Source organism: Telmatherina bonti (assembly GCF_933228915.1).
Source record: "Telmatherina bonti genome assembly, chromosome: 8".
Lineage (NCBI taxonomy): Eukaryota > Metazoa > Chordata > Actinopteri > Atheriniformes > Telmatherinidae > Telmatherina > Telmatherina bonti.
The window spans coordinates 26,259,587-26,278,691 of NC_136626.1; the positions used below are offsets into that span (position 1 = coordinate 26,259,587).

Consider the following 19,105-nt stretch of genomic DNA (forward strand, 5'->3'; position numbering starts at 1 on the left):
CAATGCCAAACAGCCTATGCTGCTATTAATTCATGTTTAGTGCCGTTTCTTAGATGGGATGGTTGAAGTTCAAAGAAACGAGACACATTGGCCATTTAACATTTTATTCAGCAGGGGCCTCAGTATGTTGGGAATTTCAGTTGTTATTATATTTTCAGTTCATATTATGATAATCTTTTATTAATCACATTGATGTTCTTCATTAATCTTCATGTACAAGTTAAAAGTTTTCCTCTGTGTGCTATTTGGATAAACAGGACATTCCAGTGACGTGCAAGGTCAGAGTGGTCTGACCAAACTTGATAAACATTTGGTTCCTATCAAGATGGTATCTTTAAGAAGAGCACACATACGCATTGTCCTATCAGGATGGTCAAGCTCATACGTGTTGCTAATCAGTCACCATTTAGACACCCGATTGTCAGTTCAAAGAGCACAAGAAGCTCAAAATAAAAGTCAAAAGTAGAATGACCTGTTTGGCAATGGCAGACAGGGATCTGGCAAGTTTTTTCATGTCTGCAACCCTCTTACTCAATTCTACTGCTCATGTCACCAATATATATGCTTTCCATACGTGGCACCATTTATTAAACAATCAGGCTGAATTGAACTGTGTTTTTAATGCTCAAATTGCTCTGGATAAATATAAAATAAGCTACCACTACAAGTAGCTTGTGTTAAATTGGCGTAGCGACATGTTATGGCATTGACGGCGTTAAAAGTAAAAAAAAAAAAAAAAAAATTAACAATGACAATTATGACGGTCAATCTGAATTTTAAGTGTAGAAGTTGTTAGTGAGCACTCTTATTTTGAAGGGTCGATGTTTACCCACCGCTTCCGCTTAACTTCCGGGTGAGCGACTGTGCTGGTTGCTGGTTCACGTGACGACAGACAACAAACGCGCTTTAAAAAAAAAAAAAAAAAAATACAAACATGATGAGATTATAAACAGCCAGACTTCAGTGAGAGTGTTTGTTTTGTTGCAAAGTACCATGGTCAGTATTTATCATTTCAGAGTACAGTTTTTATGTTGTTTTCTGTGGGCTAAAGCTAACATGCTAAGCTAAGATGCTAAGCTAGTTAATGTTTGAACTTTCAGCAGTTGCTGTGACATAATTTTAGAAAAGTCATAATGACATCACCGTTTTGTATCTTCTCTTGATTAGCAAAAAGTATAAACAAAGTCAAACTTTTTTTTTCTCAGTACAATCGGTTTTTAATTTACCATTTTCTCTCAAATTAAAACAATATTTCCACAGTAAGTTATTCAGATAAGGACCATTCGTTTTGGTCACGTTAACTATTTAATTGTTAGCTTTCTTCTTATTCATTACTCCCATCTAGGTCCCTTCAGACTTTAAGGCTCTGATCCAGAGGTTTTATCATCTTCAGTCGGAGCGCATCGAGACGTATCGGCTCTTTGAAGAGTAAGTTTTGATTTCAGAATAATACAGCCGTAGTAATAGAAATCACATTATACTTGAGATTAAAATAGAGAAGTAAATAAAAATGGTTGGGATGATGAATGGTGACTGAGGTGCAGATCCATGTGCTCAACAGTCAAAGTTATGTTTCTCCTTGCCATGTAGGAAAATTCAGGTAACATGCAATTGATTCTGGTTTGGTATGAAAATGACAAGAACACAAGATTCAGGTCTTTTTCACACGGCAAATCCTAAATCTGCATCTTACTTATTTATGCACATACTTTCTCGCTCACTCATTCGATTATTGAAATAACCAGATTAAATGTAGTTTACTTTTAGAAAGTCTCAGCAAAACCATCAATTTTTTAGACCTGCTAAATCAAATTTAGGGTTGCTGAAAGGTTGGAAGTTAGGTCAGAGATAGGATTTAACCTAGTCAGGTTGCCCATCCATCACAGGGCCAACAGTGAGCTGAACCACACACTTTTTCCAAGGGTCAATTTAGAAACATCAACATGCATGTTTTGCAGTAGTGGAAAGAAGCCACTGTAAACTCCACACAGAAAGGCTGCAGCCAAGAGCCTTCACCACAACACCATGCAGCCTGGAAAGATATTGTGATCCAAACCACATTTGGAGAAGCCATGCAATGTGATTTTAGTTTGTTGAAGCAACAGCAAGCTGAATCCATACTTGTACAAACAGAGTGCTGAGTAAGTTTTTGCAGAAAGAGACCTGGAGGTAATCTACATTTAGAAAACCTCCTGCATAGTTAGATAGTTACTGATGTAAACATCATTACTACAGCAATCTACGATCCTTTAAGTTGTTCATGTCAGGCTGCACACATTTGATATAAGCACTTGCCAAATACCATTTCTTACTAAACTAACCATAAGATCTTATTTGAGAAATACATATTACTTTTGTCCAGCCTGAGCAAGCTGTCAGTAATTTGAAAAATGGGTTCTTTATTGATGAGGGATGGCAGGAATGTAAATTCCTGGCAGGCATTTGCCATCAACGCCATGTTTATGTCTAATCTAGAGCTAGTTACAAGTATGTCCCACAAAATTGCCAGTCCCAAAGGTAGAACTGCTCCTGTCAGTGGCTGTGGCAAAGGCTAAATACAAGACATTATATTTCATTTTGATGTAGCAGGAGCAGAGAGAAGCCTATCACAGCCCCCTGTTTACTGTATCAGAGAGTTAAAAAACCTGTCAACATACTCTGTTTACTAAAGGACTGGACATGGAACCAGTTCCAGCTTGGTATCTTCTTGATGGAAAAAAGGCTGCTCTACTGGCTTGTGTTTCCGTATGAGCTGTGACTAAAGTGACATCTGGTTCCAGACAAAGGGGAAAGACCACATGAAATAATCCGGGAAATGCTGGTTGTGGACAGTGAATAATTTAGGTGATGTCTGCACAGTTTATTATGTTATCTGGGAAAATATAAATTGTTCAGAAAATCTCTCTCCAACATATTTATAAAGGTATTTAGTGTGTCCAGTGCCTGTCTAAGAGTTATTTAGATATTTACCTTTCACTCATATGTTCAGTCATATTTACCCTGTGTCCGAGGCCTCCCATCATTCAATGTAAATTCACAGAAATCTCAACTGTATGTCACTGTTGAGTTTTTCCTCTTTGTTTTCTTGTTGTTTTTTTCTTCTGAATGCCTTCCAGAGGACACGAAGCCTATTTGAGGACAGGGCCCCATTATGATTTCGACCACTACAAACAGCTGGTCCATGAGATAACGCAGGCCTTCAGCGGCATTTCCAAGGAAGTGCTGGAGATCAAGGGGAGGCTTTACCATGAGTTTGACCGAGCAGACCTTTCTGAGCACATCGAAAAGCTGCAAAGCAAAGAGAAGCAGAAACTTGAATTGGTAGGTAAGAAACCCCCCCCCCCCCCCCCCTTATGAGGCTTCAGCCAACAGTAGAGGATACAGATTCATCACAGTGCAGAAAAGCTGACAGAGACCTATTCTGACTACTACAGGGCTGTGAAAAAAGTATTTGGCCCGTCCTGATTTCTAACTATTTTGCAAATTTATCACAATTAAATGTTTCACATCATTGTACAAATTTTAATATGAGCCCAACATAACCTGAATAAATATAGCATGTAATTTTTAAACCATGATTTTAGTTATTAAGGAAATAAAACTCCAAGTTTTCATGACCCTATGTGGCTCAAACCATTGACCTTCTTGCTGTGAGGCCACAGTGCTGAACCACTATTCCACCATGCACAGTGGGAGAGGTCCAAGGTGAAAACCACGACTGACCAAAATAAAAAAAAACCCCCACAAACGCTCATTTCACATTGGCCAAGAAACATGTTGATGATCCCCCAGACTTAAATACAAATATTATTTGGATTGACGACAGAAATGTGGATCTTTTTGGAAGGTGTGTGTCCCGTTCCATCCAGCGTGAAAATAAAACTGCATTTGATGAAAAGATCTTGCCAACAGTCAAACATGGTCTGGGGCTGCACTGGTTCTTCAGGACCTGGATGCCTTGCTGTGATAGATGGAACCATGAATTCTGGTGTTTGAAGGACAATGTTTGGCCATCATTTCGTGTCCTCGAGCACACTTTGGTCATACAACAAAACACATAAGAAAGTCCACCTATGAATGGCTTAAAAAAAACAAAATGAAGGTTTTGAAGCGGCCGAGTCAAAGTTCAGACTTGAATCCCATTGAAATGCTGTGGTGTGACCTTAAACAAGCAGTTCATGCTCGAAAACCCTCCAATGAGGCCGAGTTAAAACAGTTCTGAGGAGAAGAGTGGGCAAAAGTTCCTCCACAGCGATGTGAAAGACTCATCGCCAGTTACTGCAAACGCTTAGTTGCATTTGTTTCTGTAGGTCATGTTAGCTTGGAAAGCTTGCATTTTGTTTTTACTCAGGTTATGTTTGTTTTATAAAAAGTGTGATGACTTGAAACATTTAAGTGTAACAAAAGTGCAAAATGGTAAGAAATCAGGAAGGGGGCAAATACTTGTTGGCTGTCCTGTGAGGTTTCCCCAAACATCTATCAAAATGATTCACATGGACTTTATCCCCTCCATGAAGTTGGTGCTTTATAATATTTTGTGTAGTTCCCCTCTTTCACCACAGCGCGGCAGACTTCTCATGAAAAATGGTTCCTACTTGTTTTCTGCTGCTGTCATGTTAAGGCCCAATCACTGATTTTCATGAAGATAATTCAAGTTTCGATAAAATTAAATACAAACTACAGTTTCTCTCAGTGACTCGTATGGGAACTCCTTTGGGATTAGATGCAGATAAATCATCAGGCTCCCTTTTCACTTCAAACTTTTGTGTTCCTATGTGATGTAAACTTTGTTCGAGTAAAGCTCCTATTATTCCTGAGTTGGACTTCTGCATCTCCTCCATCTTCCCTGATGCATAAATCTTATCTGATGTGCCCTGTGAACAGACAGCCAAGCTGCAGCTGGTCAGGCAGCAGGCCCAGGATCACCCAGAGGACGAAAGCTGTCAAGAAAAGATTCAGGAGATCAAGCATGAGTAAGAGCAGCTATCATCACCCCTGTGTTTACTGCTGTAACTCCTTGTTGACCTGCTCAATCACTTGTGTTATATTAACCTGCTGCTGGCTCTGGACCGACAAAAACTGGTGCATGTGACAGGTCTTTCCTGATAAAAGGAACTACCGTTTAAGTAATCCATGTTCTGTCTTTGTTTAGGATCATCAAGAACAAAGAGGCTCTGAGTGAGATCATGCAGGACTTTAAGTATGATTCAGAGGAATGTGATTGATTGCTCACTCCCAGGAGGCCATCTCCAGCCCTCTTACTTCATGACACCGTGTGGAGCTGACGGGTCAACTCCGCCTCGCTGCGACTTCCATCTCGGTCTCCTTCGCTGCTCTTATTGATCCGCCTCTGACTCCACCCTGCTCACTGCTGCAGTCTTATTCCACCCAGGGGGCCTCTCAGAATCTGGCTGCGTGTGTTTCTATGTCATGTGTTTACGATGCTGCACTGCTCAGTGAAAAAATCAGAGAAAACTCTTGTTTATGCTTCAATGAAATAGTGTAAATAAAATGCTCAAAGTGTTGTCTTTTCAAGAAACTTCTGTTTATTTGATAATTTGTACTTTTTAGATTATTAGACGTAATCAAGCATTTACTGTTGGTGTTAGATAAATATTAGCCTTTACATTTTAAGCAAATAATCAAGCCAGTTTTTACAATGAATTACTGATGCAACCCAAACCCTGTGTGATTAATCCATTCATCTATCCACCTCTAAGCACTTTATCCTATTCAGCTACCATGGGGGTAAAAAGCAGAATACACCAATGAACACATTTCCAGTCCGTCGCAGGACTTATTTGTGGGAATTTTCATACGCTTAATGGATATTAATCATAATGGATATTCATCATTAAAAGATTTACTTAAGCGCAAGTTTTAAGATTTATTTCTGAATAATTAGCAGAGTCATTCAGAGCAAACACATCCTTTAACAGAGTTTGACCATGGAAACAGCAGAGAAAGACTGAATTGTCTCATTATCTCCCATTCAGGCACTTTTAACTCAAGTGAAGCTTTTATGACCAAACACTGCAGAGTCCCTGAGGCGGAGACTTGGACAGCTCTCACAGCTGGGATCCTCTGGACCAGTTGTCTGTAGTGTGTCTTGACTTGATGCTCCTCATGGGTTAAACACCACGGTCGTGCTAAACCTCCACACAATGAATTATTGTCTAGTGAATCTGAAAAGACAAAATCAGATGTTTCTTTTTTTTTTTTTAACTCTTAAAAAAAAGAAAGAAACTTCAATAATCATAATTTCTGTCTGGACACTTTTTTTTTTCTCTTAGTCTGTCTTTGCATCATCTCTTTCTTATTCTCTGTGCATCTCTTCCAGAACCCCCCCCCTCCCCACCCGCTTCTCTCAAGGTAATCATTGGGAAGCTGTCACACTTTGTGAACAAAGACATTACTCAGACGACAGCTTATGCCCTATAAAGCAGTAAAAATCTGGAGAGTGCTGAGCTAATTGAGTCGGGTAGACTGAAGGTTTCTGCGAGTTCAAGGACTGAGCAGCAGAGGATGTGGCTGAGGGGTATGAACTCTCCACAAAGTCGCACATGACACACATGATCCCAAGGCTTTGCGTGCCATTTGGACTGAGTTATTTTTGTGAAAGGGGATCTTCGTGCCAGGAGAAAACACAAGGAGCACATTACAGAGGGCTGTTAATTACATTTACATGTAAATTTCTCTTTGTTGTGGCCATCAACTGAAGATCAAGACGCCCACTGATTAAAATATGTAATAAAATCAGACTGCCTGTCCCGTTTCATGCTCCCACTTCTGAGCCTTTCAAGTTGAAACCACACATTTTACCTGATCATAAAATACAGACTGAAACTGCACAGAGACAGTTGAAGAAAAAATTATTTTCTCTGTTTTGTTTGTAAAAAATGCTGACCACATGGCAAAAGAAAAAAAAAACAAACAAAGATAGGGTTGGAGATTCATCCCAGGATACTGATGCATCAGCAGTGCTCTGTGTGTGTGTGTGTGTGTGTGATGGCAGCTCAGCAGAGACGATTAAAAGAGAAAGAAACCAGAGATGTCCGCTCACCTACCTGGTTATGTGTTTTGTGTGATTTCTGCAGCCACACCCTCCACTGGTCGTACAGTTTGATTGACATGCCGCTGCAGCCCTGCGCGTGCTTGCGGACCCAGCTGAAGAACTGCTTTAGTTCCCGCCGCAGGGGGGAGTTCTGCCCACCGGGCCTGGGACCACAGGAGGCTCTCTGCGATCTCTCTGGGAGGAAGGAAGGAGGGAGGGTGGGTGGCAGAGGAAGAAGGGAGAGAGACAGTGAGGATGGTGAGAGATGAGAGCAAAGAGGGATGATGGGAGAACAGCGTCAAGGTTACAGATAGGACAGGAAATTGCACAAGAGAGAGAATCTACACAGACTGCTAAAGAGGCAGCATGTCAGGATATAAATTAGGAGCCACCACCACTTTTTTTTGTCACGATGCTTCGCTGACACAAGCTCTCCTCCTGTCACTGGAGTATTTCCTTTAAATTCCTATTTTTTTTATTTAAACAAAGAGCTTATTTTGCTGGGCGGACATCAAATAGAAGGAAAATGGTTCTACAGTAATGCTTATTGCTCTTGCGAATTAAAAATAAATCTTAAAACTTAATATAATATTTACAAAGCATTAATTTACCATAACATGAAGAAAACTGTTCTTAGAAAATCATCTTTTTTCACATGATGTCACCATATTGCTGAGTTACCTCTGTTGAAGACTATTTCTAATACCACAACGCAAACAATCTGAAGATGAATAGTCCAAATTCTAAACATGCCACAGGGTACCATTAGGTCCTTTAAAGAAAAAATGCACCAGTTTAAATCGCACAAGACATCACTTATCCAAAAGAGAGAGAAAATACATCTTCCAACCAGCAAAAGTTGGCAAACTTATATGTTTATTATCTCAAGCCATCATGTGTCACATAGCTTAATGGACAAGTGTGCCAAGACAAGGTCAGATTACATATTATGACATGATTTGATTTATATGCTCATACTGGAAGTGCTTTGTCTGCTGCAAACATTCCCAATCACCTGGTCCCAGAGAGCAAAACATCCCGCAGCAAACTGACGTGGTTGCAGAATCATAATGTGTTTTTTTTTAAGGAACTGGAAAACTGATCAGGACAGAAGAAAACTAAATAAAGATCAGCTATTCTATTATTTCTGAGTTTGAGAAAAATCAGCAACACGAGGAATCACAGAAGTTTTGTCATGAATGTGCTAAAATCTCAGTGGTCGGATGTGCTAAGCTAATAGATTCCCCCCATTAAACTTGTAGCTGTAACTGCAATAAAAGTCACACTTCAAAGTCTTCAGAAAGATGAACGTTCCACCTCTACAGAGACGTTTGTGTCGTGTATGTCATGTACTGTTAATTGAATTGTGGAAATCTCCACATGTGAGAAACACCAACATTTTTAGTAATTTTAATTGTGGCCACACAATGTAATGTTTACATTTAACACTAGTTATGCAGATAACATTGCAATGTGACCAGAAGGCCGAGGTTCTGTACATGCAGGTGGTAAATACATCGAGGATATTAATGACCGAATGTTAAACACAGTTAAACACAAACAAAACTGAGGTGATCGTCTTTTGACGTTGCCATAGAGATGTATTCTATGCACCTGAAACCACCAACCAGAGCAGAAATCTTGGTGCAGTGTGTAGTGATGGACTTAGACCTAAATTTGAAGAAAAAAAAAACACATCAAGGGAATAACAAAGTAGGCTTACTATCACCTTGAGGAGTTATCAAGGATAAAAGATCTGATGTCACAACAGGACTTATAAAAACTAGTACATGTTTTAGTCGGCTTGATTGCTGTTAACAGTGTTTTCACACATACCTAGAAAATAAATTAGACAACAGCAGCTCATTCAGAACTCTGCTGCTGGTCGAGTCCTCACTAAGACCAAGAAAGTGGACCACATCAGTCTGGTTGGGAGGTCTTTACACTGGCTGCATGTCCATCAGAGGAGAAACTTTAAAGTTCTGGGGCTGGTCTATCAAGTCCAGAATGGTTTAATCAAAGATACATTGGCAACCTCTTGACCCAGTATGAACCTACTAGACAAGGGGTACCCAGCTTCGGTCCTGGATGACCACAATCTTGCAGGTTTTCTATGTATCCCTGCTCCAACACGCCTGACTCAAACTAATCACTCATTGTGCAGAACTTCATTGGCCTTTGGATCCATTTAATGGAAGCCAGGTGTGTTTGGAGCAGGGATACATGGAAAACCTGCAGGACAGCGGCCCTTTGGGCATCCCTGTACAAGACCTCTCAGGGCATCTGGATCTGGTCTTTTCAGATTAGAGAGTCAAAACCAGACATGGAGAAGCTGCATTCAGCTTCAATGCTTCACGTGTCTGGAACAAACTTCCAGAAAGCTTTAGATCAGGTAAAACACCTATTTTATTTAAAACCAGGTTAAAGACCCACCTGATCTCTGCTGCATTTTTTTAATTGAAAAAAGTTTATTTGAACATGATGAAATCTAAAAAACAAAAACAAGAAAAAAAAAACCCCCATAGAAATAAAGGATGACAAAACGTTCAAAAGGAGTCGGTAGAAGAATAACCTTATATGTAATCCCACCCCAGTGATGAGCAATACAATATCAATACCAACAATATTAACCCATAGCAATACAACAGTAGCAACCCAGTATATTAGTAATACCTATATAAAAATAATTTTAATTGTTTTTATTTAAAAGTTCAATTCTGCACTGGTTCTTTTAGGTTTGACCCTTTTTCTTTTTAAAAAAAAAACAAAAAACAAAACTTTTCTTTTTACTTCTTGCTTGTTTTTCATTTTTAAATTGTGATTCTTATTTTCTAATCTTTTAACGCCTGTATAAAGCACTTTAATCACCTTGTTGTTGAATTGTGCTGTACAAATAAACTTGTTTTGCCGCAAAGAACCGGGAAAAGTGTTGAATTTTACTTCAACTAATATAATCTGTACCCATAAGATATCCAAACAACCATGTGTCTCAAGTTTCTTACACCATGGTGGGTCCTAAGTGCCACAATTTGGATGACTAATGCTGCTTAATGTTGCAGAAATGATGATGTAAACAAGGCAGCAGTTTGATGAAAAGACGCTTGTCAGTGTAATGTGGAGGTGACGTGCCATATTTGGCTTCCTTGGGAGATGGCTGTCGTCTGCCAAAATCAATTCTTCATGGCAAACGGCAGAGCTCGATAACGACTTCCTCCCTCTGGAGAGTAAATACCACATAACCTATGTAACTCATTATCCGTTCCTCCTGCTCCCCTACCTGCTTCCACTCAAACTTTATGGGCTCTGTGTGTGCCACAGACTGACAACCGGATTTTTAACTTGATCAATCTTGGAAGCAAACAACAAAAATCTATCAAATGTCCCCCTGGCTCTTTGCAGTTCTCTCTAATCTCTGCTTGGAGATCTCTATCAAAGTATCAAGCCTATTGATGTTTAGTTTCCTGCGGCTCACATGCGGTTTGGATCTTCTTGTGCAGGATGTTGAATCAGGGATAAGGGACATTGTTTTTCTGGCTTTAATTGGCAATGAAAGGTTGATTATTAGGAAGGAATAAATGGTCAAGATTTGTGAGCATCGCAGATGTTTGGGTAGAATTTAAAGGCACTTTAAGCCATGAGACAACCATTAAGGAAAAACTTCAGGTACACTTTTAAACATTTATATAGACAAATACTTCTTTGTTAATTACCTTTGATAAAACTATGGCAGTTGATTGCATTAAATCATCAAATGAAGGTAAATATAGACTCTTTAGCCTTTTAATGAGGCCATTTTTCTTTCTTTTTGGTCACATGTCACTGCAAAGTGTGTACCACCGTTGGGTGTGGAAGCAGCAGTTGGATGGCTCCAATCGCTCCAGATGCCAGGCTTCCTGGAACCAAAGATCCCCACCGGGTTGCACCTCACTTGGACAAAATAGACAGTCCCAGACTTAAGTCCAGCCAGCCGGCATGCTGTCAGATTTCCAACATCATCCACCACCTGAGAGAGGGGACAAAATGTCATGCAGAAGAGGAGTAGTGGTCAATCTGTAGTCAGACTCATGGAAACTTCAAAACCTGATGTAAAGAGATATTTATTTGCAACTTAAATATTTCTCAACAATGTAATTTGGATTTTATTGTAAGTAATCAGATTTGTAAAAATTAATTTTGCAGAGCAGGTTCTAAAAGTTTTGCACAATTTCACATGAACATAGTTGTCTGTTGCACAGATTAAAAGAATGTTATCCTGCTTTATTATCACGCTTTTCCTAACTTGTTCTACTTTCATCGCTGATATTATTTATTTAGTAGTCACACTGCTACCCAGCCAAGAAATAATATGAAGCTTTGGATAGAGATCATCTAAGAAGTAGTCTGTAACTAAAAAAAAAAAAAAAAAAAAAAAAAATTCAGTTTTCAGTTGAAAAATTTAATAGCTGTAAAATTGATGATGACAGTCAAAATTATTAGTCAAAAGTAAGATTTGATTAAACTGAAGGATTAAGCAACATTTAATATTTATTTCTTATTCTATCACTATCAACAACAGAAGTGTCACAGCTGCAGAGAAAGTGTGTATGTGTGTAAATCTGCTGCATGCTGGTGTTTGGACCACCTTCCAGTCTGCACTGTCCTCCAGTCTGTAGCGTATCTGATATTTGGCCTGAAACAGGATGTCCTTGAGCACAGGTGGGCTGGTCCAACGGACTGTCAGCTGGTCCTCGAGGTTGCCGACGCGACTCACCTGCACGTTGCCAGGAGGGTCTGTCGTCACTGAGCGAACAAATACAAGCTTTTAAAAGTGTAGATGCACATGAGGTACAGTGCAAGGATACAATATGAATGATAAACCGACGAGATAAGTACTATAAACACACATTTTCTGAAATAAAACACTGAGTGACAAGTTTGTCTTTATCATATTCTGATAAAATGATCAAAACATTTTCACATGCATTTTGTATAAAATCTATTTTCCCTCTGTGACTGAAATCCTGCCTGCAGCACTGGCAGTGGCATGAGCCCTAAAAATAACCAATCCAACCCAACATGTATCAACTGGAGAGATGCTCTTTAATGAAATGCTTCTTTCTGTCTTTTTTAAATCCTTACATACTTATGTAGCTTAAAGACCCCATCAGATCTAAAATGTGTTATCACAGACACTCAAGTGTCAATTTCCCTTCTTATTTTGCTGCTATTGCAGCTATGTTTTCATTACATTGCAAAATGAATCAATCAATCAATAAATAAATAAATAAAAGTTGAATGCTGGGCCTTTTTATTTTATTTTATTTTATTTTATTTTTTTTACAAAGGCTGGAAAAAAGTAAACATAATCCAAGTAATGCAGTGAAGGTCTGACACCTTGGTGTTAAAACATCAAGAATCATACTGTAGTCTGGACAGTGGAAATACTGACCTTTATCCTGCAGGTCAGTTCATCGTCTGCTATGTTAACAAAAGACAAAAGTGTACCAAATGTTTCTACACCACTGCATTTAAAAAAAAAAACACTGGTTTGCAGGAAGACTCTGGTCCTAGTCAGTCTGTTCTTCCTGTGAGAGCATGCTGTACCTCCGTCATCATTAAATAAAACATCTCCCAGTCCCCACCTCCATAAAGCAGTTCAAGTGCTTTGTAGGGAAGAAACACAGATGGAAGATTAAAGGGACAGCAACATGAGACACAAAGGAAAGGACTTATTAAAGAACTTATTAAATGTCTTGTAAAATCGTCTCATGTTTTCAGCCTTCAGTTTTGATGCATTAGTCACTGCTAAACTGCTCATGTCCAATGTTATTTATCAACTGATGAGACTTATATGTTTTGCTTTTTTTTTTTACAAAGAAAAGAGGGACTACTGAACCCGAACAAATCTTCTCTCAGCTACTGTTTCTGTTAATGTTGGAGTGTGATGCTTCGCATATACCACAAGGCAAGTCCTTCTCTTCCAAAACACTCCGAGCCTTCAAATCATCAGTTGTTGATTTAATGAAGAGAAGTTCAGTGATAAACTCTGATTTCAAAAGATGTAAACTGAACAAAATGTGCTCATTGGAGGCTTTGAGATGTAGTTACTACACGTGGGCTGGACAAGTTGTGATGAATACGGACTTTTTGTACATCAACAACTAAACCTAAGAAATTCTGTGAAGCCACTGAGAACAAAGAACCAAGCTGTCTGTCAGATTAAAACACTGCTTATTTATTTTCTAAAAAGTATACTGATAACATTTGTTCTAGAAAATAATAAGCTTTGTCACGCTGAAAAATTGCAGGTGATTTAATCAAAGTTATTTAAAAATGAAAGCTGCAGAAATGTTTCTTTTTCAAAAATAAAATCATTAAATTAATCCATATTAAAGACTGAATTGAATAATTTGAGCAGTCACATTTAAACAACAGATCTGCAGTAGATCGGTGAGCCCAGGATGTAGTCTGCCTCATGCCTGCTAATTGCTGGGATGGGTCTCAGCTTCCTCCTGAGCCTGAATTGTATTTCCATGTGGTATTTCCATGAGGTGTTATCAGATGATGAGCAGGTATTTGCTAATTTGCTTTAGACAGACAGAGCTGTACGAGCTGTATTTAGACATGAGCTGTATGCTCTGTGGTGACTGCTGCTTTTCCAGGCCCTCGTCAAAAACAACTCATCCCTTATAGTTTGCACTCTCTCACACACACATAGACACACATAGACACACACACACACACACACACACACTCATTCAGATGCACTCATAATATATATATCCTTACTGTGTTTCCTGCAGGTTCAATTACTAAAATTTACAGTCAAGTTTCCCACAGTTGTTGTTATTAACCATGTTTTTCTCAGTTTTTCCTCCCGTAGGTGCTCTTGAGGATACTCTGCTTTGTTTCCTTGCAGAAGCCATGGATTTCTTTTTTTAAGTTTCTTTATGTGTAGCAGCTAATTATCTGAGCTGAGAAGGGGAAAAACTAAATAAATGTAGAAGGAAAAATCTAACAACTTATGTCTGTTTTAGAGATTGGAAGAGTTTATATTACTGACGTTTGCCCATAATTTTGTAAATCTGTAAAAATAATACCAAATTAATGCTGATTTACAGTTTATTATTAAAAGCTTGAAACCACATTAAACCACATATTTAATATTATCTTCTTCAGTCCACCGTTCTGCTGTACATTGATTTTTTTTTTTTTCCGTATTATGACAACTTTCATTACTTAAACTGGTTCCTGTTTATTTTCAGATGCAACCATTACAATTTATCATGGCTGACTCCAACCTCACAAAACATCCTGCATTAGCCATAAATTTACTTGCAAGAATTGTCAGTAATTTAATTTCAAACAAAAAAAAAAAAAGTGAAAAGGAAAGAAGCTACTCTTAGATAAAAAAAAAATATCACAGCTACCTTTGTACATGTTTTGCTTACGAGACAACGTTCTCTGCACATTTTAATGCTTAATTAACTACTTAATTAATCGGACTAGCACATGTAAATATGACCAAATCTCTACCAAAGGCTTCATTAAGCCACACATAGCTCATCACCATTAACCTTCAACAACAAAAAAAAAAAAAAAAAAGAAAGAAAAAAGTCATAAAGAATGTGAAACTTCTCTTACTTACCTATATCAAAGATGTCCAGAGGGGTGATGTCAGAGCTAACAGAGCCCAGCTGATTGGTGGCCTCCACCCAGATCTCATACGGGGTGAAGAGGGCAATATTGCTGGGGATGTAGCATGAGTACTCCTGCCTCACGATGCTGTAATTTTCACACTCCTTTTCCTTCCCATGCCACCTGAACGTCAAACCAAAAAAGCAGACAGACTCAAGTTTTCCTTGAACACACACAGCAGCCGCCGTGTGCTCTGAATGTAGAATATGTTTTAGGAAATATGCATCCACACACATTCACATCTGCATGTTCTAGACTACCTGAGGGATGTGGGACGAGGTGATCACCTGGCTGCATCAGATCTGGGGGCACTCACCTCAGTTTGTACTTGAGAGTATATTTGGTCTGGATGTGGGTCTCACCCTGCCCACCCGGGCTCCACTTGCAGCTCAAATCTTTTGTGTTGTGGGACCAACAGGTCAAATTGACTGGCTTTTCTGGAGCTGCTGGAGAAAAAGATAAAGAAATACATGCATAAACAAATGGATCAATAAATAAATAAATATGGTAACAATGTTATTTCTTACTAAGAAATAATACTATTTTTACCATTTGTCACTGGCTTTATTTAATCTTACTTTAAAATACCCCTCCCCCCCCCCCCCCCCCTCTGCTTTACATTATGTTTGCTTTGGTGTTATTAGATTATTATGATCTCCTTATATCACTTCCACATGTGTCTCTGCTTGGACACCTCCACTGAAACTTCTGTTACTGTGGTTAGCAGCCGTTAAAACAACCCAACCCCAAATAAAAAAAAAAAAAAAAAAAAAATAGATGATTTATTCCCTTAAACATTTCATTATGTATGCTATGATAGCTTTTTGAGTGGTCAACAGAAAAGAAAAAGTTTAGACAAAGACATATTTGGATCAGAGTTTTTATTCACAATGTCTTTCTTAAAGTAAAGTTTAAGAGCTTTTATAGTTGGAGCTTGTTCATAATAATAATAATCATCATAATAACTATGCCATCATGGTCCTTGATTAAGGAGATCAACATTGCTTATCTGTGTAAATATATTAGAATATTTGAGCTAAAGTGTTATTGTCTTACTTCCTAAAAACGGATATTTTTACTATTAGTCCAAACATCCAAACAGCATATTATGGGCAAATGGGGTTATGTAGGAATAATGAGATGTTTTCAAAAAGCTCTTTCCTCAGTCTGGAAAGTAGTACATAAATAACAGTAACAGGAGGTCCAGTTGAGATCTGTAAAATCCCGACAACTATCTGGGAGACTGCTTATAAGATTGCTACAAAGGCAAATAAATAAATAAATAATCTCACTCAAAGACTGCTGGGATAGGCTCCAGCTTCCCCGCAACCCTTAATCGGACTAAGCGGTTAGGATAATAAAATAAATAAATAAAACACAATGCTTTAAATGGACAATAAATAAATAAATAAAGGTAGTGGACTTTTGCACTGTGCAGCAACATTTACACAAACATGACAGTCATGGTGGAGTCATTAAAGGTCGGGCATTACCTGCATATTAAGTGAAGAAATATATAAAGAAACAAACTTGATCACGAATTTAACTTCTGTAGACGGAACAATGACGAAGGATTTTTGGACCTTAGAAGTAATATTTGGTTTATATTAGAAGATTTCACTGCATGGTTGAAGAACTGAACCCATTCTTTAGACACCAACAAATTCTCAACATAAATATTTTCCCCTCTTTGAATACATGTAAATAAAAAAGGAAAAAAAGACACAAGCAAAAAAGAATTTGGAACAGCTCTCACATCCAAACTGAAAATGTGTGCATAGACCCCAAGAGTACAACGTATGCAAGATGGACCATAAATCTCACAGAACAAGAGGTTAAACTGAAGGAATGGGTAAAAAAAATTCCCAAACACAAACTGAAAGCCTGTTACACACACACACACACACGCACACACACACACACACACACACACACACACACACACACACACACACACACACACCCACACCCAAAGAAATTTAAAAGGTGCTATAAACTGACAAACCAAAGTGCAAAATGTATTTTCTTTTAAAACAACAGTTTGGGGGAAAAAAAAAACAGTTTTAACATGTTCCTCTGATTATCAAATACATTTTATTAAAGTAAAACAATCTGTTTAAACTGTAGATAAAAATTTAAAACAGGTGAATACCACTTTTTTTTAAGTGAGAAATTAAAAAGGCATCCCATAAAGCCTTCACTTACTGCCCACATGGAGACAAGAACCAGCCAAGACGTGTCCATCTGCTCCATGACACACCAGGTTGTCCCCAGTCTGCTGCCGGGAGCCATTAAGGCCATCAAGGGTGACACTTAGGACATTGGAGGACACCAAGCTGTAAGTATCTCTGGACAGACGGACCCCGTTCAGGGTCCAATACACAGAGCTGGTGTGGAGGCCGAGCCCAGGGCTGAGCGTGCATGTGGCTGTCAGACTGGAGCCAATATGCAGAACGGCATTCTGGGGGGTGATGACTGCAACATCTGGATGATGGCCACACACACAGGACACTGGGTTAAAATATATTTACTTTTTTTACATTTTATTTTATTTCTATATGAATGGATTCACTTTTCATATTACATATTTATTTAACAAAACTAAAACAAAACAAAACAATCCTCAAAATTATGTCTATGGCTACTACAATGGTTGTACCGTAAACAAATTTATGTTTATAATTCCTTTGTAAAGTTTTAGTGTTCACATTTCAGTCAGGCAAGTTAATAAAAAAAAACATCATTTTGGGTTATTATTAACAAAAGGTCTGTTGTTCCTCTCTTTAACTCCAGTTTCTGCAGTAAGATGGCCGCTTGCATGAGCCGTTTGAGTTGTCTCAGAGTTGGGAAACACACAAGCCTGAGACAAAGCTGCAATATTTTTGGGCAGAAATCATTAGAGCCTAACTTTCTGGCCAGCTATATGAAAATCGGGCTGTCTGGTTGTTTGCGTTTAAGGAAACACAGCAGCGCTGCACCACAACAAAGCAAAAGCTCAGCGCATGTTTATGACCCCATAATGAAGTGGATTTATAGAGCCTCGGTAGGAGAACTGAGAAAGGTCACCCTGGATTGTCAGTAAAATCCTTAAATGTTTTTCCATACATGATCCCTCTAAGGCAAAAAAGTTTCGACTTATGATTGATGCCCTAAAAAACTCTTTGCTGTTGGTTCTCACAGAAACGCAAGTTAACGTGCACGGTTTTAGTAACCGTGCTGCAGGTGGGTGGCAAAGAAACTTCCTCACATGTGTCACTTCTACTTCAGCAAATTTAACATTTAATGAGAAGAAATGATATTTGATGTATAAATGATGGCAGGAGAGTGGATTCACTCTCCAGTCTTGGTGAGTGGAAATCATAATGTTGAGATCACTGGGGATGAAAAATATTAAGGCGTAATTTCACAGTACTTTGATAATAAATTTGCATCTGGATTACTTCAAATTTTCTTCATGCAACAGTGCAAATGAACCCTGTTTTAGTTATATCAGATACATCACCATATCTAATAGACCCTGTTCTCATCCTAATCTTCCCTCAGGAACAAAATCACTCCTAATGGTTACATTTAGATTCATTAAGAGGGAGATGACTTAGTTGGCCTGATGTTACGATTTTAGGACATAAGATGACTATACTGAAAAATATTCAAACGTCTTCCCAACAAGTCAGAAAAAATTTCTAATTATAAAAAGAATATCTGTCAAAAATATCAGTCTGCAATTCACAAATGAACATCTCATTTTCTGTGTTACTCTGTGTAAGTTAATGTGAATATAACCGGACTATTTCTTAGTTCATTATGAAGTGTGAGACACAGTAATACAGTTTCACACTAGAGGCATGTATGCATTTCGCTAACTCTTGGTTGGCATTTAGTTCGTGTAACCTGCTATAAAACAGTTGTCTGTGTCTCATCTCTGGAAAAACAAAGTGTCAAAGTTTGATACTTACGTGTGAAAGAGAGCAACACGTGTGTGACAAGGAGGAGCACAAACATGAAGCAAAACATAGTGTGTGAGCTGGTTTTCTTCACTTTTCCTGTCTCTGTTCTTCGTTCCCTGGTGGGTAAAACTGGAGGACCGATCTTCACAGCTCAAACCAAACACTGACTCTTCAGAAAAGAACAAGCTGACTTCAGGCAGCCTGAAGAAGTTTCATCTCGTTGTGATTCCACTGCTTCTCTGCAGCAGCTACAACTTTCAGGTTCATAATGCTTTGCTCCTCCCTTGTTTTCCCACACAGTGTCAGGTCATTAGTGCTTCCCAGCTGGCCCAGTCTCAAATACACACACACACACACACACACACACAAATACCTACAGCTACCATACAAGCAAGATACAAGAGTCTGCTTTCACTGGTTACCAAAA

The 19,105-nt window shown here is 38.6% G+C and overlaps 2 protein-coding genes across 3 annotated transcripts; one reads left to right on the forward strand and one right to left on the reverse strand.

The window, feature by feature from the left end:
• Nucleotides 1-855: 855 nt before the first annotated feature.
• Nucleotides 856-5,507, forward strand: rex1bd (required for excision 1-B domain containing). 2 transcript variants are annotated; one of them, XM_079244628.1, is made up of 5 exons: nt 856-996; nt 1,346-1,428; nt 3,117-3,325; nt 4,885-4,973; nt 5,153-5,507. In XM_079244628.1, exons 1-4 carry the CDS (start codon nt 994-996, stop codon nt 4,971-4,973), a joined length of 384 nt encoding a protein of 127 aa, XP_079100754.1. In that variant the 5' UTR covers nt 856-993; the 3' UTR covers nt 5,153-5,507. The 2 variants fall into 2 exon arrangements, with proteins under 2 accessions (XP_079100754.1, XP_079100753.1); XM_079244627.1 differs by having other exon boundaries at nt 3,117-3,321.
• A 997-nt stretch (nt 5,508-6,504) lies between these two features.
• crlf1b (cytokine receptor-like factor 1b) lies at nt 6,505-17,310 on the reverse strand (the record flags this gene model as incomplete). Its single annotated transcript, XM_079245666.1, has 8 exons — nt 6,505-6,531; nt 7,068-7,249; nt 10,889-11,057; nt 11,676-11,833; nt 14,682-14,854; nt 15,048-15,177; nt 16,937-17,215; nt 17,304-17,310. 8 exons carry the CDS (start codon nt 17,308-17,310, stop codon nt 6,505-6,507), a joined length of 1,125 nt encoding a protein of 374 aa, XP_079101792.1.
• Between the last annotated feature and the right edge of the window lie 1,795 nt (nt 17,311-19,105).